Source organism: Fusarium subglutinans (genome assembly GCF_013396075.1).
Source record: "Fusarium subglutinans strain NRRL 66333 chromosome Unknown NRRL66333_c0000039, whole genome shotgun sequence".
In the NCBI taxonomy this organism is placed as follows: Eukaryota; Fungi; Ascomycota; class Sordariomycetes; order Hypocreales; family Nectriaceae; genus Fusarium; species Fusarium subglutinans.
Window position 1 is genome coordinate 85,949 of NW_023502102.1, and position 22,993 is coordinate 108,941.

The window sequence follows — 22,993 nt, forward strand, 5'->3', positions numbered from 1 at the left end:
TTCAGTGCTGTACCGGGTTTGGTTCAAGCTCGTGAAATTGATGGTGATGTTGGTTTTGGTGGTTTGTTAAACGTGGTCAAGCCATGTCATAACCCCGACACCTGCATGGAGCTCCATCAAACCCCTCCACACCACGTCGGTAAGGTTGACTCAAGCTTACCCTATACTTCCAACCCTCACCTTCGTTCCTCGATCGTCCCAATGTCACGAGCACTCGACAAGAGTCTCAAGGAATCTCTCAAACATGGCGATCATCATTCGGTATTTTTGGAGATCTCGGATGTTCTTATTGAGCCTTCAAATGAGCTTCTAGAGATCGAGTTGTTAGGGAAAAGCCACCTCTTAGATGCCCAGGCATCAGTCTTGCGAGATGAGAATGCAGTCGCCATACCAAAGCTACGCCTCGTACAGGCTTTCATAGTGGCACAGAAGCTTCTTAAACAGTTCCAGGTCGATAACCAGCGGATATCGTTAGAAGATATCTCAAAGTCAACTGCAGTTATTCTGTTGATGGACCCAGAGCATCTAACAGCTGCCAACACGAGAAAACGAACTATCAAAGACAAATGGAGAGAAGAAGACCTGCAAGACAGACTACACCTCGAGAAACACCTGATTGATAGTTTACTGACCAGTCGGCTTCATCGACACACGAAGTCACCAACGCTATGGAACCATCGCCGATGGCTGATGGAGCAATATCGTCTTCGCAATATTGAGGTTCCGGTCGAGGATGACCTCGCAAGAACCATAATGATATCAGGAGAGAGACACCCGCGGAACTACTACGCCTGGTGTCACGCCAGATATCTGGTTAATACCTTTGTCCTATCATCATCAAGCTCACAGGAGAAGATATCACGTATGATCATCGCTACGCAAAAGTGGTGCTTTGCACATCACAATGACATATCTGGCTGGCAATTTCTTCTGTTCCTGCTGGACAAGCAACCTGCCGAAACATCGCCTGTGTTTCGCGAGACATTGAAACTCGCAGCCTCGTTCAAGTGGCGGAATGAATCTGTGTGGTACTTCCTTCGGCTTGTGACTGCTCGGGGAGTGACAGACTCCGATGAAGAGGAGTTTGGAAGCCTGCGAAAGACACTCTGGGAGACCGCGTCTGAGGACAGTATTGAGAAGAAGACGCTTGAAAGAGCAGAGAAGTGGCTCATGGCTACAGAGTAGTCAATATGACTTCGCAAGGAACTGGATTTGGAGATCCAGGCTGAAACCGAAACTCATTCATGGGTTGCCTCACGGGTATCTTTCGGGTATGCAACCATGAAACATGGGAATAGATATTGGAAATACATAGAAACAATACGGTCTCAACTGGAGCACGGACGCTGAATACTACTTGCATCTTCGCGATGTTTATCTAAATGAAGATCTGCCGTTTTTTTGATGGTCAAATATCGAACCCTGAGAGGCCCGCGGCTAGTGACCTATCACAGCTAAATGCAAGTACGTATGGCTAAAAGCTGCAATATGAATTCAAATTGAGGTCTACCCTGATCGACACGATCCGAGCAGATAGTGCTGCCGGGGTCGAGATTAAAATTCCGAGAGGCATTGATGGCGCCGTGCGGTTGTTTCATTAATGGGGTCAGTTGACAAGGGACTTCCTAGATCGTGAGGCTATCCAATTGTGTTTAGACATTCTGAATTAGTGATGAAGTCATTGAGGTGCGTGCAGCGAGAATCGATCCATGGAATCTATTTTGGAATCTTGGTGAAATTGCATGGCCACTAAGGAGAGCCGGGCACCAACGTGAGAAGGGCGGAGGCCAATGAGAATTATGAGATGTTGTATTGTAGATTGTAACATAGAGTGTGCATGTCCTTGCCATTGGAATGATACATTTGTCCAATTTGGTTTGGGGGAAAGATCTAACAGAGGATATTGTTATCCTCAGCTTGTTTGCAACTCAGAACAATGGCTGCTTTTGCACGATGATGAGAGCTTGGACATTGCTCGTGTCAGGGGTGATCATGCTTGGCTGTCAGGCGTGAGCTTAGAGAGTAAACATTCAACAGGAAACAAATTTCACGTAAATAGGTTTGAGAATACGATATGTTTTTGCATTGCCATTACTCAAGAAGGATCCAGCCTGAAACCAAGTCAATAACATTGAGATGTTGATGTTTTCATGTGAATACAGGGCAACAGGGATAGGAACGTATCCGAGAATCCATGCACACGTGGAGAAGAAGCCAGGCGGCCGATAATCCGACCTCGAAAGACTCGTGATGCTGTACTTGGGGTTCCAGCTCAATGAACCAACAAATTGGAATACTGTGCATTGTGATCAATCTAGACACTGGTCAAGCGTCAAAGTGTCAACTTTGCCGCCGCGTAATCTGCACAAGAAGCGCCCGACAATGACACAAAGGATCTAGAGGAAAACTGGAGTGAGCTGAGCGGTTTGAGGCTCATAGTAGTCAGGGGAAGTTCCACCTACAGCTGACGCTGACCGGGTAGAGTGGCGCCGTTGTTTGAGACGCGTAAGGTAAGGAGGCAAAACGCTACTGCAAGTCAATTGAAAAAACAACAACTTGAACTTGGCGATCCAATGATGTCGAGTCAAGAGATGCAAGCCCAAGGGGACTTTGGTGTCAGCTTGACGCCAGGACATCAAGCTTTAAACTTGATGGCCATTGATATCAGTACGGAGTTGGAATTTGGTTACATGGCTGTAGCGGTCTGGTTGACGAAACTCTGGGATTTAGGTTAACGTTGTGATATGGTTAGATATGGCCAAGACTTTTAAAATCGAATGGCTGTTGATTTTCAATTCCTTAACCAGGCTTTGTTCGTCAGACGCCATAGCCAATACTTGGAATATCAGCTCCAGGCAAGGGAACCACAATATTGCACCCGGTTTCCACAGAACGCGTGTTTCGTTTTCACCATTGACAGTTGAAAACGCCTGAATCAATCGGCTGAAGCTTGTTTTTTTCTCCTCCCTTTGCCGCTTGCCTTGCTCCACGTTGCGTTGCAGCACATCTCGGGTGTGCTACTTTGTGCAGATCTTGCAAGCTTGGGGTGAGAAGTCTAACCTAAAGCATCAGCTGCACGTTAACATCCGTCTCAGGGGCACAGAAACTCGGCGTTAGACTCTGTCTCGGGGAGGTTTCTCACTGAACGAAAGCAGCACTTTGCATCCAGTTTTCAGGGACGGAGTACCATCGTCGCTATCTTTTGGGTACGTAACTGGTATACGAGATGATGAAGTAGCACCAGGCAAGAAGAGGACAAGCATATTTTCGGCCGATATCGAGGGGCAGGGTACAGTAGAGTAATCTCCACAGCTCGAGTCCACCGTAATAAACAAGCGGCTAAGAGTAACGGGCCATTCAGAGGCTGACGACCCCTGAACCTTACAGATGAACATAGCGTGGGTGTCCAGCGATGCACTCTGATGGCGGGCGGGCGGGCGGGCGACTCAAGCTGGCATGTGGTGGAGAAGCTTTTACGGGCGGCGTTTCTCTTTGTTGTTTTCAGGTCCTCAGTCCTGCAGGTCGTGTCGTGTTTGACGGTTGATCCAGTCCGTGAGATGATGAGATACCTGATCTACAGGTACTGGACCTTGCTGATCGCCGAGCCAAGATAACTAATATCCAATCAATGGGCACTGGTTAGCTTGGCTTTGGATCTAGAATCAAGCCAAGTTGTGAGAGATGAGAGAGAACTTTGGTCAAAGACTCGAGGTTCTGTGGTGTTCGTATCGTGGATATAACGCTGGTGTCATGTTGTGATAGCAATATGATGTGTCTCTTCAGACAACCCCAAGAGTATCCCTTCCATCCGCTCGCCTGCCTCTTTGGGACGATATCTTCAGCAGGTACAGCACCTTCAGGTCACTTTCTATCCCCTGTATCTAAGGTACTAAGGTTGTCTCGAACTACAACCTCGCCGGGTGCTCTCTGCTCTCTGCTCTCCACTAACTAGCTGTGCAGTGGGCAGCTATCTCCCCATACCAAGACCAACCAAGACCAACCCACCTCTTCCCGTCATTCTCTATCCCTCCGAACTCCACTCACTCACCTCGACCTCTCTCTACCTCTCTTTTCTATGCTATACTCTCTCTACTTACCTTAATTCGTAATAATTCCCTCCCTCCTCCGACTTCTCTCTCAGCTTTGGTCCCTTTTCTGTTTCTTTCCATTTCTCATATTTGTATTTGCATCTTTCTTTGTTCTTCCTCTTTGTCTCTCATCTCGATCCAGGACCTCAAGCCGAGTACTCCGACTTCCGAGAAACCTCAACGCCCGGTTCCAGAAAACGAGAGACTCGAATTGGTCTCACTGTAACCAAGCCACTTCCATTGTGTCTGGCTTGTGTTTGTTGCATATTCGCTTGTCCAACTTGCATCAGGCTCTGGTTATCAGTCGGCAACTTTGCTGTGCCGTTTTGTCTCCAATGCTGGGCTCGTAATTCTAATCCTTTAATACATCTTGCCAACTCTGGCTCAAGAGGCCTCGCCTCGATTCTGTCTTCCTGTCCGGACGCGGTTGAGACAAGCTGTTCCAATTAGCTTTGGCTCTGCTCTCACTCCGTTTTTGTTCAATACAAGCCATTCCAGGTTATATCAACCACCTCCAAGTGCATATTCTTCTATACGCGCCAGGGAGGTTTGGTTGAATTGACTCAGTATAGCCTCAATATGCGCCCAGGCTCTCTATTGGCACAATTGGCTTTGGCATCATCTGCCCATGCCTTCTTCCCTTATACTCCAAGCTGGCGTGTCGATGTAGGACAAAAGCATACGGCTCGAAGTCCCAAGAGTGTGGGCAATGGTGGTGGCGTGCGTATGGATATCAAGCAAAGATCCCCTCAGGTTTGTTTCTGGAGAATTGCTTGACACTTTCATTCCATTGACCGTTTAAATACAGTCCAGCCAACCGATAACTGAGAGAGCAGCTCACGAAGCAGCACGATTGATCGCCAAATATGCCGGAGGAAGCATCCCTGAAACCAGCACGTTGCTCAAGCGTGATAACAAATACGATGTCATGGAGGCCACGGAATCGACAAAGAAGCACACTCAGGGTGTTGACCAGGATGGGACTGACTATTCATACTTCATCGAGGTCGAGGTTGGATCGAAAAAGAAGACAATGTACATGCTTATCGACACTGGCGCTGGATCAAGTTGGGTTATGGGCACTTCTTGTACCAGCAAAGCGTGTGAGATGCACAACACATTTGGCGAAGGCGAATCGGACTCACTCCAAGTATCAAAATCCGACTTCAACATTGCATACGGCTCTGGAAAGGTCTCTGGCACCTGGGCAACCGACACAATCACTGTGGCTGGCATGAGCATCGAGTATCAGTTCGGATTGACGCATACGACCTCGGACCAGTTCATCGAATTCGCCTTTGACGGCATTCTTGGTCTCGCCATCAACAAAGGATCCGACAGCAACTTTCTCAATGCCCTGGCCAAGTCCAAGGAAGTCGAAAAGAACATGTTCTGCGTTGCTCTGAACCGTGCAGCTGACGGTACAAACGAAGGAGAAATTAGCTTTGGCTCACCGAATCCTGACAAGTATTCCGGCAAGATCACCTACACTTCCATTGGCGAAGACAATGACTGGGCCATTGAGATCGATAACATGGGCTACAACGGCAAGAAGGCAGATATCGGTGGCATCCGCAGCTTCATCGACACTGGAACATCTTTCATGTTTGGATCACCGGACAATGTCAAGAAGCTCCATGCTCTTATCGACGGAGCCCAGAGCAGCGATGGCACCACATACACTGTTCCTTGCGACAGCAACGGCAACTTGACCGTGACTTTCTCTGGGGTCGACTATGTCATTTCACCAAAGGACTGGGTTTCCCCTCCCAATAAGGATGGCAAGTGCACCAGCAACGTCTACGGTTTTGAGGTTGTCAAAGGAGCATGGCTCTTGGGCGACACCTTTATCAAGAACGTCTACGCCGTTTTTGATGCGGACGAGCGCCGAATTGGTAAGATGATACGTCGAAGTGATAAAAACCTTAAGCTAATGAGAACAGGTTTTGCTACCAACGCTATCACAGATGGCTCAAGCGCCAGCAGTGAAGACAGCAGCTCTTCAACAAAGACCATGTCAACCACCAGCCAAGCGACCACGACGTCTGACGACACCGAAGAGACTGGCATCACAACCACCTCCGGATCAAAGGCAAGTGCAGTACCAGACATGGGTCTAGGCAAAGAATCTGTCTCATCTGGCACTGCCACTGCCGATTCAAGCGAACCTACCGAAACAAAAGACTCATCAGCACCTACAGGGCCACTATCACAAGCCCGCTTCACATTCATTTTCTGTATAGTACCATTTTTCGCCCTCCTGGCATAAAAATAGTAAGACGAGCGGCACTACATTCTTTTTAATACCCAGATACAATCGTTAGAAGCGCAGAGAAGCGCGTATACATACTTTGGGAGCTGCATAGAACACGAGGACAGAGAGCTCACCGCATGGGATGGCAAGATGTGGTTCGAGCTACAATGATACCCGATCGAACAGAGGAGAACATGTCGGGTTCCTACAGATGGCAGATGAAGCCATGCTACAAGTATTTTTTAGTAGACATAGACCATCAACATCAATAGAAACAAGCATTGGATGGATGGACTGCTTTCTGATGGTACCAGAGTGAATCAGCAGATAGATAATGGTCAGAGCATGCCTGAATGGACAATTATAGCCCATTCTCAGACGTCGGTTCGCAAGGTTTTGGTGAACGCCTCTTAAACACAGCCGTTGAAAAGGAGAGTGTAAATTGGACCCCTATTTTTGAGTCCCCTGGAATCCTAAGGGTCTGAGTTAGGTAGGTTTAAGGCACGATCAACAACGGCGAGATGGCGTTATACCTCAAATAAAGATACTTCATAATGTAACCGTTTAGTTGCTTCTCGAATAACAAACAAACCTTCTGAATAGAAGCCTCACCCTTTATTTATCACCTCTTCAAATACTCTTGGAATGATCCGTGCCCCTGCATAAGCCTAGACACAGCTAGCGGGCGATTCCAGCGATTTCACAAGGGGCATTACGCCAATCCCAGCGCCTATCATGCTGTAAATGACGCTAATGTTTGCTATCCATGCTTATCTGGGGGAAGGACAGACAACCAACAGACCAACCTATCCTTGGAATACCTTAGGACCTTTCCATTTACAACTTACAACCATTCGACTTTCTATCCTTTTGCTTCGCCGTCGATCTTTTACACTAATTATTTGATTATTTCTTCCTTTTGGCATATACGCGAGCGAATCGATCATATTCCTTTACTCTTCCAGGGGAAAATGTACACGCAATACCAACTTGCTACTCCCCTTCAACAATGACGCACGCCAGGAACGATGCCCCCCCGAACCCGCACGGCGAAGACCGCGGTCTCCTAGAACCCGGGCACGATTACGACGACGACTATTTTGGCGTGGGCGAGGACGATTATAGCAGTGGAAACGCCAGCGCAGATTTGGGAAAGGCTTCAGGCAAAGTTGAAGCCGATGGGCAGCCCCGGACTCCCAGCCGCGTGCGCTTCGACTTGACACCGGAGATCGTGGGCGTTAGCAATGGAGAAGCTTTCGGCGGGTTTGCGGATCGTGAGAGACGATCTTCAGATGATGCGTACTTTGATGTTGAGGAGGCGACGAGTCCGGGTCGGGCGCATCGTGTGCCGCTGTTGACGAACATTGAAGCGCCTAGTGTTGCTCTTGCGAATTCGATGGGGGACCCCTCGGAACAAGCTGAGCACGAGATGAACCGACCAAAGTCAGGGCTCAAATCAGCTTTCATGAACATGGCGAACTCTATCATCGGTGCGGGCATCATTGGACAACCATACGCTGTGCGCCAAGCCGGACTGGTCGGAGGCATCCTCCTGCTGGTAGGCTTGACAGTTGTAGTCGACTGGACGATCTGTCTTATTGTCATCAATAGCAAGCTCAGCGGGACAAGTCATTTCCAAGGAACAGTTGAGCACTGCTTTGGACACTCCGGGTTGATCGCCATCAGTGTTGCGCAATGGGTCTTTGCGTTTGGCGGAATGGTCGCATATGGTGTCATTGTTGGCGATACGATTCCTCATGTTCTGGTCGCTGTGTGGCCGAACTTGTCGAATGTGCCTGTAATAGGACTCTTGGCAAATCGACAGGTCGCGATCGCGGTGTTTGTCATGGGCATTGCGTATCCCCTTACGCTGTATCGCGATATTTCAAAGGTGAGAATTACAATGCGGACTGTCCTGTTTGGACCTGGGCTAATGGGATTTGGGTAGTTGGCCAAGGCAAGCACGTTTGCGCTTGTTGGCATGGTGGTTATTGTCTTCACCATCCTTATACAAGGTATCATGACGCCCTCGTCAGAAAGGGGCTCGTTTACCCCTTCACTCCTCCTCTTCAATGGCGGTTTCTTCCAGGCCATTGGTGTTATTTCATTTGGTAAGGATCTGTCCTGACAATATGAGTTTATGACCAGAGTTGCTGACCTATGCAGCTTTCGTTTGCCATCACAACTCGCTCCTGATCTACGGATCTCTTAAGACACCTACCATTGATAACTTTTCCAGAGTCACTCATTATTCAACTGGTATATCGATGGTGTTCTGTCTTGTTCTCGCTCTAGGCGGTTTCCTTACTTTTGGTGACAAGACGTTAGGCAATGTTCTCAACAACTTTCCAGCAGACAACACCATGGTCAACATTGCACGTCTCTGCTTTGGCCTCAACATGCTCACCACATTGCCCCTCGAGGCATTTGTCTGCCGTGAAGTGATGCTGACATACTTCTTCCCCGATGAGCCCTTCAACATGAATCGCCATCTCCTCTTCAGTACGAGTCTTGTTGCGTCAGCTCTGGTGCTAAGTTTGGTGACTTGTGATCTTGGTGCTGTGTTTGAGCTTGTTGGAGCCACAAGTGCTGTGGCCATGGCTTACATCTTGCCTCCGTTGTGCTATATGAAGTTGACGACACGAAGCTGGCGGACATATATGGCGGGTGCAGTGGTCGTGTTTGGCATGATCGTCATGGTCATTAGTGTGATCCAGGCTGTGCAGAAGATGATCAACAGTAAGTCCCCCCTGAAGTTCTCATTTTCGACTATTGGACGTTGGAACATGTACTGACACTCCACAGGCAAAGATGGACCGGCGCAGTGTGTATAAGTACCAGGCGTTTCTTACCTTTACCTTTTCACTTTTATTCAAACAACATTATAGCATAACGAAGCACAACAGACATAGACCCTTACTGGGACAACAAGCGTGTAAGATAGTACGCATGAAAGCAAGATGCGTGACTGCAGGGAGTATCGCTGGTTAAGATATATAAGTCATGTAAAAAAGGCGGACGATTTGGTTGGAAATTTATCAGATAAGATCAAAGAAAACCATGTACCATGTGCATTGGACTGTTTAAGGAGTTGCATGGCGTGATATCGGCATTTCAATCAGGCATTATAAAGTTTTCCGTTCCTCGGCAGATGAACTCGTATTCTTATTGCTCTTCTTATCTCTGCTTATGGGCGAGGTGAAGAAGCTATGATATTTGTTGATGTAGTCACCATACTTTGACCAACATGTCGAAGCCAATAATTCTGGACATAGCAGAATTTCAGGGAGCTATTCCTCTCAGACCTTGTGTATTCTTAACATCCATATCGCAAGAACAACTTGCTTCATACACCGCTGAAGCTATAATGACCTGCTCCTCACACGATCCTCTATTCCCCACCCATCTCCAACACAACTGTCAACCTCCGCGGGATAACCCAACATGACTTCCACTGTCTGTTCTCCAAAACAAGTCAGCATCCATACAGTGTGCCACGCTACGGCCGTACCTCACAGCATGTGGATCACATAAAGAAAGTGAAGCACAAGGAGAGGGGTGTCACACGCAACGAATAGCACGAGGGGGTAAAACAAAGCAGAAGCCCGCTATTTGCGCTTACAGTTAAAGAACCCCGCTTTGGGATAGAGAAACATACGTAAATCTCGTGTGAGAGAGGACGGGAATGGATTTGTTTGAGGTTGACAGTTGGTTATATATTGGGTTGCCTTTCCCCTCTTTCTGTGGTCCCCTCTCCAGTGCTCTCTCTATAGCCACCTCTCTCCATAACCAAACTTGACCTCTTCTTTCTACTCTCAACGCATACTCCTCGTATAACAATCACTCAAGATGCAGCCTCTTGTTGACTACCACGACAACACTTGCCCCAAGTGCAACGCCGCCATCGAGGGCGCCGGCAAGACTTGCGGTAGCTGCGGTGCTGTATGTCTTCCAATACTCGCCCTCTCGTCTCTACCTTATCTGACATGATGCTGACTGCTTCTAGCACTGCCCCGTCTAAACTCCGTAAAGACCAAGAGACAGACTCACGATGAAATGATGTGACGGACGAGAAGTTGTTTATACCGGTGTTAGGCTAGGTCAGGGATGCATACAATGGAGTGTGGTTGGGGGTTTGGGCTTGGGTGGTTGTTGTGATGAGGCCGCTGTTCGATAGCGTCACTCTTTTCTTGGGCGGTTGATATTCATTCATACATGCATTGTGTGGTATTTTGAAGCAGAGGATACGCTCACTCGCTCGCTGATTTGTTTATCTCGATAATGAGAAAACAAGACTGATATTCACCTCATATCATCATCGTGTGTTCGTGCATCGTGAACTGTCCCTCTTCGCATAGCTAGCTGATCATCCCAACTGCCTCACTTCCACAGAAATTGATGGGATTACATCACCGGTATCACCCATACCAAAATAGGCTCGGCGCCGATTAAAGAGTCTAGCAGGGGATGGGGGCCACATGACTAGAGATTGGCACGTGGACAAGGAGGCCGTCTTTGATAAGATCAGTCAAGATACGCATACCAAGACGGATAAGCATCTTGGTTCAAGTAGGCTGTGGAATGACAGCCAGCCATAAGCAGTGTAACATGACATGTCAATACATAACAAGATACAAACAAGCTAGATAAGTCTAGATACTCAGATAGGGAGGGTCACGTCGTTCAAGAGTATACTGTACGTACCATAACATCACAAAAAAGACAGACAGGATATACAAAAAATCAAGAGATTAAACAGGCAGGCCCTACGCAATAGATGTCCCATCTCCATGGTCTAAGTAACGGTCTCGAGGCTTCAAGAGGAAAAACGAAAAGATTTATGGCCTGGACCGACTTGGTTCCCCCAGCCGGACCCCATATCCATATCCACACACAAGCAGGCACAAATGATCTCGCCGTAACCAGCCCACGAGCCTCTCCCGGCCTCCTAACACTTCTCCCTGATAGTTCCTCATCTGTCAGTCTGTTGTGACCGACAGACCTGGCAGGAGAGCGAGGAACGAGAGCCACTCCTCATCCTCCTCCTCAACAGCCCCCCCAATAAGAAAAAAGACATCTGGCCCACCTCCCCCATGCGCGACAAGCACATACATAAAACAAAGGTCCCGCTCGCATGCCAGTGGTGATAATAAAAAAGACGAGGTATCTGCCGGGAAAAGTAACCGCCTGCGAGATTCAGGAGGTCCAGGAAACCATGGGCTCTGCCGACAAGAAAACCATCAATCCAGCGAGAAGGGTCGGCGCGTAGGCCGATGGACCAGACATGAGCGAGACGATATCAAACTCCAGATTCCGAGAAAACCGATGCATGCCGACAGCCTTCTCCTCTTTGGCTGCCACGAACCCGTATCCGAACTGCCGGGGCCAAGTTGAGATTGAACTGGAACGACAAAGGATTACAACGCAGGGTCAAGCCACGGCACGTGTGCGTGGACTGCGCTCAGAGGGCTTCCATAGCGCCCTTTACAGAACAAGGCACTTCTTGTGCTTGCTACCACGGGTGCTTCGCGACAGCAGAGCAGCGCGAGTAGCGTGCTCAAACACCTCGCGGACGCCCTCGTTGGTCTTGGCTGAGCACTCAAGGTACTTGTAGGCAGCGATCTTCTTGCGAACCTCCTCACCCTATCGATAACTGTTAGCATGTTTCAAGATGGCGTGCAGCAAGCTGGCCAATCAAGTTTCAAGAGCTTGATTTGGCGCTTGTTGGGGCAATGGATCGTACCTCCTCGGGGGAGACAGGCTTCTGGCTGGTCTTTCGGAGCTCCTCGATAGTCTTCTGGTCGTACCGCAAGTCCTTCTTGCAGCCGACGAGAATGATAGGGAGACCTTGGCAGAAGTGCAGAACCTCAGAGATCCACTGTAAGAGCACGTGTCAGCAAAGCTGTATCAAAAGAAACTGACATCCAGCTAAGTGGCACTGGAGGGCGAACAAACCTTCTCCTGGACGTTGTCGAGAGAGTCGGGAGAGTCAACAGCAAAGCAGATCAGGATAACGTGGGAGTCGGGGTAGGACAGAGGTCGAAGACGGTCGTAATCCTCTTGACCAGCAGTATCCCATAGGGCGAGCTCGACGTGCTTGCCATCGACCTCGACATCGGCGACGTAGTTCTCGAAAACGGTGGGGACGTAGACCTGAAGGCGAAATTGTCAGCAACGAAATTGTTGTGGTGATGCCCGTTGCATGAAAAGGCTGTTTATCAAGCCGCGTGGCTAAGCGTGCGAATGTTGAAAGGCAACGCCGCAACAAAGTCAATTCTTACCTCGGGGAAAGTGCCCTTGGAGAAAACACTGAAGGATTGATTAGCATTGTGTTGATCAAGTGGTTTAGAATAATGATAGCGATGATGGTAATGAAAACGGCGAAGGAGGTTGGTGAGGTGAAGCAAGGGGCATGTGCGTCTATCACGGTAACGATAGAGCTGATGGCGTCAAGCGATGCGAAGCGCTGGGCTGCCCGAGAGGCCAAAAACCATCACATCGTCCTCTTCTTGAGATTCCGTTTGATAGAAACATTGTGATGCCAACGTGGCGATGGATAGGAACGTGATGGGCGACGGGAGGTCGACTGTGAAGTCGTGTCGTGTCGTGATAGAAGGCCAACTCACATCAACAAACAGGTTTTACCACAAGCACCATCGCCGACAATGACGAGCTTTCGGCGGATCTCAGCCATGGTTATTGATTAGATGTGGTTTTTGGTTAAGAAGTTGAGAGAAATGGACGAAGATTGCTGGCGTGAAATGCGAGCTTGAGCTTGAGCTTGGGAGATGGTGCAGGTTGTGAGTTTCGCGGAGAGCGGCGGCTGCGGGTCGATGGGGATGGGAGATGGGAGATGGATGGATAGAGAAAGAGGACGGGAGAGTTATGAGTTGGGTTAGGTCAGGTTGGTTGGACTGGCAGTAGAGAGAGCGAGCACCTCAGTCAGAAAAGAGACGCGAGGAAGAAGAAGGGGCTTTGGTTTCTTGGGTGAAATAGGCTTGGGCTTGGTTTTTTTCTCGCTAGGACTGGGGGCCCGACTGCACTGCAGGCACTGGAGCGACAGCCCGGGGCGGGCGCCAGGACAGGATAGGACCCAACAGCGGGTGGGCAAGCACAGGACAGCAGGCAGCCAGGGCAGCTCAAAGGACGGGAGGTACCTCTGAATAGCGCGTGAAGAGTGCTGGAACCAAAGTACCAAGTGCCAGTATCAGAGGTCTTGGTGCCGGTGATGCTGGGGGTTGGGCAGGGTTGTTGAGTTGAGGACAAGCAAGGCGTTTGCAAGCCGCACTGTGTTTTGATAGCGTACCTAAGAGCTTAGAGCAGACAATGACAGCTGAAAGTAGGTTTCGGCTTTGAATCAGAACCAAGTTTGGAGGTTAATTCACTTGGCTAATGCTATTATGCCTCTGGCTTGTGATATATCCTTTGTGCATATTTGAACTATCATATTGAAAGTGTCGACAGCCGTCCGCGTAGATAAGCCTCCTCTGCTCCTGAACATCACCATCACATCCATCTTCAATCAGGGATTGACAAGGCTGCAGCAAGCTTTGTTGTTTCCCTCCCGTCTGTTGCTGGGGCTGCGAGCTGCTGGGGCCCGGACTGGGCTCTTTGATGATGAATGTTTCCCCTGGACTGGGCTGGTACACTTTTACCGATATTCCCACACAAAAGGTACTTCTGCTCCATCTCGTTACGCGGAAAGGGTCCCATCCTGAGGCAACCAACGGCGTGGCCCTGGCTCCGGCTGGTGGGTGGCAACAACCGCTAACACCGTCTCCTTTTCAGTGAGTAATTAGTGGAGTCTGGTCACAGTGCGAAAGGTTCTGGGCAATGCGCGTCACAAGCCTCCCTCTGCTAAGTTATTTCCCAGGAGGGGAATTAACTGACCCAGTTTATCCATCTTACCGAGAGTGCTCCGCCAAACTTTCAGTGGTAGATGCAAGACGGGACAGGTAGATGTGCGGGAGGCCCGTTGTTGTTTGGTAGGTCGCTTGGTTGCTTTGCTCTGCTTGCATGCGGTGGTTGCGTCGTGTTGCGTCGTTGACCATTTACGTGAGTCTGAAACAGAGAATGCCAGTGATAATGATGACGAGATGAGATAAGAGCCGGCCTAGTCGATAACATTGGACGACAGACAATATCAAGGGCCAGGGTAACGGCGTTGGCCATTTGGTCAAGCCGGTTTAGTTTGATTGACGGACTGACGGTCAATGAGAATGAGCTGCAAACTGCAAAGATGGCTTCTTTGAGCTGCCTACCTACCTTAGTAGGTACGCTGTCATTCTTCACAAGTGACAAAGGCAAAGTACTCTTTCTGACTCTTCGCCGGTCTATTAGCCGCCCTTCTGCACAATTCCGATCGGTCTGACGTGCTCGACAGTCCTTGGCCCATCAGACAGTCCTGCTGCGGTGTAGATGTCGGCTTTGAGTTGCTTGGTGCTTCACTATCATCTCATCTAGACACGCACGAACGATGGAACACTTTAGGCTCCATAGCGCCGAGGCTGAAACCGTGGCTCGGTTTCTATCATCTGAAGCGGATGAGGCTAATCAACCAGCCATCAGCCTGAGAGGTCCGTGATTGAATCTGTCTTTATTGGAAAGCATTCAAAAGCGTTCTTGTGGATTGCCTAGATCTGCCTTTCTGTGATTTCCAGCTGGGATGTGGCCGTTATCGCCAACGGCTGTTCGAACTGTTGTGGATGGCATGAGGATAGCTTCCATTTTAAATTTTTGATAGACGTTTGAAGTTGATAACCTTGATTTCCGGCTGATTACTGCGGGAAATGGACAATGCTCTCTCTGTCCCCTGCTTTGACTCCTCTATACCCCCGTCGCTAACATATTCTCATGTGTTTCCGCGTCATCAATCACCGCCCAAGGTATCTTCACAAGACAATCCAAGCGAAGAGAAGTGAAGCTGGCACAAGCTTCTAACCCCTGGTCCGTCATGCAATGCGCCCTGTGTCATCCCGCCTCCGCGTGCCAAAGCCAAAAGCCTAGAGCGACTAAACGGCCAGTAATAAGAGCTTACAGTGGGCGGAAAAGTCCTACGCTGGCCCAAAAGCGTAGGACTTTCATCCAACCTCCTCCCCTGATCATCTTGCCTCAAGCCTCAAGGACCCTGACTGACGGGATACGTATCACCACGATTAGGGTCAGTCATGATACTCAGATATCTGTACATCCAGTCAAAAGGTACGAAAGCTGAAGCTCTCAATCCTAAGTGTAAGTCAGTCTCAGCTTTGGTGGCTCTTTGATGGATTTAGTTTATATAGCATCCTCTTCTAAACTCTTAGGTTTTCTTGCTCCCTGGGGCCGGGATTCTTTGATTGTGTCTGTCAAATTCGTGATCCTGACCGCCAAATACGTGCTGATCTTGAATCATCCTTAGTGGCCTCTTAGCGGCAATGCAACCCCGGCCTTGATGATTGATCAATATGTGAACTCATGTATGATATAAGAACACTTCGTTGAGTCGGGGTGATATTGGATGAGCAAATCATTCTATCATACCTGCATGATTCTCGTTCCAGAACGGTTTCAATATAGGTTGCACGACGAAAGAAAAACAAGTATTGCGATGAGATAGAGTCGCGGGTCACAAGAACCGGGCCAATGGAACAGTCACAGAAAGGCTCACAGAGATCTCTGTGCCTGGACAAGCATGATTATCTCAAGTTGAGGAGGTTGACTGCTTTAGTTGAACAAAAGAGGTATGCCATTGTGCTGAAAATAGCATAAGTAATCAGGGAACTCTATCTCTCGTAGCCATAGAAGCGAGAGTCATGTAAAAAAGAATTGCAGCCCGACATCACAATTCTTACAGCAACACGACATGAAGCTATCATGAGCATAGTGCGGGATACAGTGCTTGACCATTATCCGCACATACACTACTGCGGCTAATTCCGTTGGACGTAGAGAATTTCCAGCTCAATCTGGCACTCCACAACGAATTATCGTAACGCCCAGCGACAATTCGACGCCAACAGCTTCAATTCGCTCAATGAGCTGCTAGAGCCTGCGAACCCCCTCGATAAATCCTCGCAGCTCATTCTCCGCTATGCAGAAGCTCGCCAAGCGGGTCGCCCAGGCCCAGCGCCAGGCTGGCCGACGAGCCCAAAAAGCCGCCAAATCTGAAGAGAACAATTACAAGCTTCGAAACCGACAAGCCATGCGAGCGGCTGTCTCTGAGGTCCGACAGAATCTACAGGATGCGCGCCGGGCGAGACAGGAGGACTGGGCGCTGGGTCCTATTGCTCCCAAGCGGGATCTGGGCTTCAATGGCTATGGCATGTTCTCGGAGGGTGTACGAACGGATTGGTCCAATTATGGTCTTTACCAACCAAGACCTGAGGTTCTGGCTAAGAGATGTGCTTGGGCTGGTGGTTTGAAGCAGCTCAACCTTGCCGTTTCAGACCGTGTAGTTATCATGGATGGGCCGGACAAGGGCAAGATTGATCGCATCAAGACGATCAATGCTCAAGGAGGATATGTTACTCTCGAGAACTATCACCGGGTAAGCACCATGGCTTGTAAGGTTTGAATCGGGACTAATGGTTCTCAGGCTATCTCTGCTGGTATGTTTGGAAACGACAGTCGCTCTCAGCCCATGCCCCTCTCGATTGGTTCTATTCGTCTCGTCTATCCTATCGCCAACCCCGAAACCGGAGTCACAAGGGACGTCATTATCAATGAGCTTAAGGCTATTCCCCCGAACATGAAGTCCCCCAACATGAGCTTCGACCGATGGGAATACGGAAACAAGTGGGATCGAATTGTTCCTGGAATAAATGTTGTCATCCCCTGGCCCGAGGTTGAGGCCCCAGAATTCGAGACTTTCGATGGTGATACCATCCGTGAGACTGTCGATAATCGAACATTTTACTACAACCTACTCTCCCCTCCCATGCCCGAGACCGTTATCGACGAGTTGCGAAACAAGTTCTCCAAGTTCCGAACACGCCACGAGGAGTGGTATGTGGAGCAGAAGGAGGCCGAGGCAGCAGCAAAGAAGGCCGAACAGGAGTCTATCAAGTCTATGCAAACCCCTCTGCAAGAGTTCCACGAGATGCAGCGCGAAAAGCGTGCTGCCGAGGGAGAGCCCGAGCTCAGCACGGAGATGTTGGAGAAGCTTGGTGCTATTCTTGCTCAAAGGAAAGAAGCTGCTGCTCTCAAGAAGAAGAAGGCTGGTGTGACAAAGGTGGCGGCTGTGGATGCTTCGATACCCCCCTCAACAACAACACCTTCGGCTCAATGAATGAAATGAGAAAATGGGAGGCTGAGAACTGGATAGAGGACGGCGTGCCAGGGGTGGTACGAATAACGTGTAATTATATCTGTGCAACAATGTACATCATGAAACGTAAAATAGACGCATGGTCTTGTCTTTTCATTGGAACTGAGGTCTGGTCTAAATGTGTGGTTACAAGCGGTGAGCTGGTTCTCATGACCCCCCAAGAGCCAAGCAGATATCCTTCAAGATTTGGTACCTGTGCCGGAAGGTTACGGCTGAGGCTAAAAGCTGACAGCGTTGGGACTTGACTTCAAGTGCTGCAATGGGATTCCATGTTGTGGGCCAAGCATAACGAGATACTGATGTTGGTTCATTCAATATGTCTGTATACAGGCTACTCACTATACCGCCTGGGTATGCACTTTTGAGCTCAGTTTCCAGGGTGTCTAGGACCATCGGTATGCCTGGAAGCTTGCAAGGCTTCCCCTGGCTCGTGTTATCTAGTAGTTTGAACAAGGGCGATGGTTCATCCATTTGCCTAGACTGTATATTTACAGAACAGAACTCAAACTAATCTTACAAATAACATGTAGTATGTTCCTTAATGACAAATATACTTGGAAGAGTCTTCTTGGAGTCTCTTATAGCTTCGAATCCTTTGGTCCTGAATAACCGGCCCCATTTCCAGTTGCCTTGTTATCCTCAGCCATGGACCTCATCAGTAAGCGATCCTGAAGAGAGGATGTGTCGTGAATGTAGGACTCTAACATCTTCGCTTCGGTTGTGTTTCTGAGGAATTAATCTATCAGCTGAAGTCATGATATGATCAAGTATGTGTATCTCACGGTGGAGTGTCACCCTTATGGACAGTGTCAGTGTGGGTTGAGTCGCAAGGCATGGCGGAGGCGGAGAGGATATCGGAAAGCCACTGAAAGATAAAGTGCCCGTGTTGGGATATGTTAAGGAATGTGATGAATAGAATTAATAGACAAACGTAGGGGAGCCGTTCAGCGGTACTTCTTCAACATTGGAAGATGTGAGAACTCTAAGCTATGTCCTGAAAGAGCCATGCCTCAAAGCATGAGAGTTACAAGAACGAAACGAGACTTTCCGACCTTTTATAACGTCTTCAGGGGATATCTGAGGATCGGCAGGCTCGAGTTACGTCCTGTCGAGACAAGACAAGACACACACAACAGCCTCAACACCATCAAACAGTCCGGGCACCGAAACGCCCGCATTTCCAAACACAGCCTTTCTAGACCGGTAATATTGTTATGAAAGAGACACGAGAAAGTGCATGCAGCGCAAGGAGACAGAAGAAGACTAGAAAACTCGGTCTGTTGCCACAACCGAAGAAGCGGTCTCAAAGTTGATGCCAATTTGACATCTGCATCAACATGTAGTGGTGTATAGACTACCTAACCAGGCACCTGGCTCAAGAATGTCTCGGGCCTCTACAGAGTAGGTATTATTTTCCACGTCGTGTATTCTTGACCTGTGGAGAGAAGTGGTTGGGACAGGAACAGAACCAACACAGGCCAATAATTACGAACCCACCCTCCCAACGTGCACTTTCGTTTTCAGCCTGCTGCATACAAGAGAGAAGCGGTGAGCTTGCAGCAATCATCTGAATGGATAACGCCTTGTCGATGATGCATTTTATATTAGAAAGGGGGTTACATTCATGTAGGCAAGTGCCGTATCTGGTTTTTCTGCATCGATCCTTTGATGCACCCACGATGCGGCATGCTTTGCATCGCTTAGTTGATTGACAGCTGGGACTTACATGGAGAACCTGCCCAGCCCAGCCCAGCCCAGCCCAGCCCAGCCCAGTAGAGACAAGAGACAACTTGGCCACTCAGATCATGAGGCTCTTCTGGGATCTTTCCAAGGGACTCAGCCTCGTGGGGAGGCTCGGCCTTGTTTGAGGCCACCCAATTCAAGTATCCCGATACAGAGCGGTGTGCCCTATTGTGGCCACCGCCATTGACGCAAACATGATAACAGAAGATATCATCTGGACATAAAGACGCGGCCGTAAAGAGCCGGGCGTATTTTCAGGTGATCTCCCTTATGCGTGTCCTTCTCCAAAGATATCCTTGGCCTACGGATGCGATCCGGCTCTTAGTATATCCACTTGCGACTGCTGACACTTGAGCCAGACGCACCTAAATCCCAATCCGTTAAGATTAACATATATAAGGATAATTAAGGACTCGCTCCGGCCAACGATATTCGAGAATCTTGCCCCCTTTATGTTTTGAACCCCGGCAGATCTTACATGCCGCGCATAGCCACGTGGAATGGAAGGGCCGTGCCTTGAGCTTGGATTCAGCTGGAGAACAACCCTGTTGCGTGCGCCGTATGAGTCTTAGCGAATCTGCTAGTAATTAGCACACACGAATTCGAGAGCCGATCGACAAGTCTGTGAGTCTTGCTAAGTTTCAGATTCACCAAGAATCCAAGTGTTGTAAGGATATGTATGTTCTAGGGCGGCGTACGACCTGCCACCTTGGGTAACTTGTGCGCGGCTTACAAATTCGTAGTAAAATCATCTAACAAGAAAGAGATAAGGAATGGATTATTTTGATCATACTATTGTAGTCTATAATGATTTCTCTAGTAGAAAAGAAGAAGAAACACCTGAAAAGACGTGATACTACGGACACTGATGATGCCAAGTCAGGAGGGCTCATAGCTCTTGTGGCTAGGGAAACAATGTGATCTGTGTATATAAGATGAAATAAAACTATGGCATTATAGAGATCCGTTCTCTTCCATACAGGGGGTACTATGTCAAAGCTTGCCCTTATCCTCTGGGGGGTCAGCCACCTCCATCTTTTCTGACGAGCCCGGAGCAGGCACAACACCAGGGTTCTTCACCCCAGGAAACTGAAGCAATCGCTCCTGAAGTGAAGACACATCGTAAATGAATCTGTTGAGCATGCAAGCATCTTCTGGAGGCCTGGATACAACAAGTCAGTTGCCTGGTGACTGGCAGTTGCTTAGTGTTACTTGCTCGTCTCGAGTTTCAAAAACAGGGATCTGAGAATCAATATCTTTCGAAGGCATTTCTTATAGAATGAGATGTCAGAAACGGGGCAAGGGGATGAGGAAGTGATGGGAGGGAGAATTTCGGAGGGTATCTGGGACAGTGTGTTGAACGCCCTTCAAGGCTGAGATCTGAGGAATTTCAAGAAAGGGGGCGCCGGGGCTAAGCAAGAGGTTAACTGATAGCTCCAGGGCATAAACGTAGAGCAGAAGGGAGTATAGTAAGGGAACATGGGAGAAGAGGGGAAGTTTTTATAGCCCTGGGGTCGGTGCTCCGGGGTATAGCAAGTCAGCTCTAGGTCAACTTGGTCAGCTCGAACACTGGGAAAGCCGGGAGAGATGGGGGAAGCGCAGCAAGATTAGGAGAGCTCCGTGACAGGACCTCAGAGAACATAGAACGGGCGCTTACAGACCATAGGCTTGAACCAATGACTCCCGAGTATCCGGACCGAGGTGGGTACACACACAAACTCCGTGTGATTCGGGAAAAGCGGGGCTTCCGGGGCTCTTCCGGTCAAAATCCCGGTTCATGGTTGTTGCGACTAGGCGGCCTTGGGTTAAGTGGAAGACAGATATGGAAGGTCTCAGGAGATGCGGTGGGTTACGGGTGATACTTTTCCTTGGAGCGCTACAAATATTCGTGATAATATTCAGGGGTTGGTTGCCATGACTGAAGTGTGTAATTTATACTAGGAACTACGACATATATGATGTGAATCCGCAATAAAAAAATACTCTAATAGGAATACACTAAAAAAGTATCGTAGCTAAATCCATTTGGTTGACTGAGACATAGAGCGCAAGTTGCAAAGGCCGTCAAATGGTCATAGCAGGTCTAGTATACACTGCGACTATAGAAGTTCAAAGTCGACTTTTCAGGGAAGAAGGTTCCTGCATCATGGCATCCAGATCTTGAACCCCAAGATCGTCATGGTTTTCCTGTTCCCCAGTTTCAGACATGTTTTTGGCTGATTCTGGCGCAGTGTTGTTGGCTTCGGCTCTGCACAGGAGATGCTCCTGGACAGAATCGGTATCGTAGATGTACGGCGCCAGCATCAAGCCGCAACATTTGGCCCTGTAGAATGTCAGTACGAGATATAGCGGGAGATGTTTTGACTAACGGCTTCCGCTCCTCTGTGCTGTTGGTTGAAGTTTGTGGATTCTGGGAAACCATGACTGGCAGATCAACACTGCAGTCTCTTTGTCACGATTAAATACAGGAGAGAAGAAATGTGATATAAACGACGTGAGCAACCGCTTCTCAAAGCCCAAAATGGCTTGTAGGGGAGAGAAAGAGACACGGAGAACGCAATAGAGATCGGAATTTGATAGCAAGGGCGGTCCATCTCTTCAATTTATATAGTTATCAAGTCCTGGAATCCTCGCAGAAAATTCTACCATCCTAGTCTCTGTCACCTCCCGGCTTTAATCAATCATGAGTGGCTTGATGGCCAGATGAGGCACCCGCATGGATCAAGATTCGAATGTGCATATGCCGACTAGCAAGAGGACTCGATCGGATCTATCATATTTCCTCGATCGAGAACTGTTTCTGTTCAGGGATGGTGTGGCAGCAAGAGCATGACTGGAACCTGCTGCAGTATGCAAGCTGACTGAGAGAAGAGAGATAATAGACCACATATACATGTTGCTCTCAGACTTTACACCAGGAACATCGGCCAGGGCCCCCTGGTATTGCGCCAAGATACATTGTAGTATCGGCTTCTGGGCCGCTACGCCAGGTGTGTGCATGTAGGATTTCCCGCGCCAGAGTGAGACATCGTGCAGTTGACTATCAACGTACGATGCAATGCAGCCCAGGATGAAATTGGACATTCACAATGACGGGATCGGAGAGAAATCTGAGCCCAAACATCGTCACTGGATGCTTTGTCAAGTTCCGGTAGTATGGATGCCAGGATCTAGATAAAGGTTTAGGGGGATGCATATGCAGTCATACAGCCAGCCTCCCCAACACGTTACCTGTACAGACATGACTCGACAGCCGCTTTAAGGCAGATCGTTATTACTTCCGAACCCCTTGACCAGCTGTTCACTCCCCAGAGAGCTGAGACGCCACAATTGTGTTCGAGACCAACACGGTTACCATAATCTTTGTAGGAAGTCACTTCGGTCTACGACGAGTTTACAGACCAGCAATAGTATGATCATAGTGTGAATGATTATCAGTGACCACAGGCACGATTTAATTGCTTGACTTGAACTTTTGACGCTGGTATATCAAGAAGGAGAATATGACAACTGATGGACTTCACACATCACTCCACAAGTCGACGTTGAACACGTTGGTGGCCGCTAGACCAAGCCGTTGTGCTAGTTTCGGAATTGTAAATC

At 48.8% G+C, this 22,993-nt stretch overlaps 6 protein-coding genes across 6 annotated transcripts; 4 read left to right on the plus strand and 2 right to left on the minus strand.

The window, feature by feature from the left end:
• Positions 1-201: 201 nt before the first annotated feature.
• On the plus strand, positions 202-1,185 carry FSUBG_4304 (prenyltransferase alpha subunit repeat-containing protein; the record flags this gene model as incomplete). Its single annotated transcript, XM_036682279.1, has 1 exon — positions 202-1,185. One exon carries the CDS (start codon positions 202-204, stop codon positions 1,183-1,185), a length of 984 nt encoding a protein of 327 aa, XP_036540124.1.
• A 3,482-nt stretch (positions 1,186-4,667) lies between these two features.
• On the plus strand, positions 4,668-6,357 carry FSUBG_4305 (uncharacterized protein; the record flags this gene model as incomplete). The annotated part of the gene is made up of 3 exons (XM_036682280.1): positions 4,668-4,841; positions 4,897-5,983; positions 6,032-6,357. The coding sequence occupies 3 exons, from the start codon at positions 4,668-4,670 to the stop codon at positions 6,355-6,357; spliced, it is 1,587 nt and encodes a 528-aa protein (XP_036540125.1).
• Positions 6,358-7,351: 994 nt separating this feature from the next.
• FSUBG_4306 (vacuolar amino acid transporter 2) lies at positions 7,352-9,176 on the plus strand (the record flags this gene model as incomplete). Its single annotated transcript, XM_036682281.1, has 4 exons — positions 7,352-8,233; positions 8,291-8,453; positions 8,509-9,081; positions 9,148-9,176. 4 exons carry the CDS (start codon positions 7,352-7,354, stop codon positions 9,174-9,176), a joined length of 1,647 nt encoding a protein of 548 aa, XP_036540126.1.
• Positions 9,177-11,538: 2,362 nt separating this feature from the next.
• FSUBG_4307 (GTPase Rho) lies at positions 11,539-13,036 on the minus strand (the record flags this gene model as incomplete). Its single annotated transcript, XM_036682282.1, has 6 exons — positions 11,539-11,743; positions 11,831-11,985; positions 12,086-12,220; positions 12,298-12,495; positions 12,624-12,651; positions 12,969-13,036. 6 exons carry the CDS (start codon positions 13,034-13,036, stop codon positions 11,539-11,541), a joined length of 789 nt encoding a protein of 262 aa, XP_036540127.1.
• A 3,375-nt stretch (positions 13,037-16,411) lies between these two features.
• On the plus strand, positions 16,412-17,608 carry FSUBG_4308 (KOW motif containing protein; the record flags this gene model as incomplete). Its single annotated transcript, XM_036682283.1, has 2 exons — positions 16,412-16,867; positions 16,916-17,608. 2 exons carry the CDS (start codon positions 16,412-16,414, stop codon positions 17,606-17,608), a joined length of 1,149 nt encoding a protein of 382 aa, XP_036540128.1.
• Positions 17,609-21,499: 3,891 nt separating this feature from the next.
• FSUBG_4309 (uncharacterized protein) lies at positions 21,500-21,812 on the minus strand (the record flags this gene model as incomplete). Its single annotated transcript, XM_036682284.1, has 2 exons — positions 21,500-21,713; positions 21,760-21,812. The coding sequence occupies 2 exons, from the start codon at positions 21,810-21,812 to the stop codon at positions 21,500-21,502; spliced, it is 267 nt and encodes an 88-aa protein (XP_036540129.1).
• Between the last annotated feature and the right edge of the window lie 1,181 nt (positions 21,813-22,993).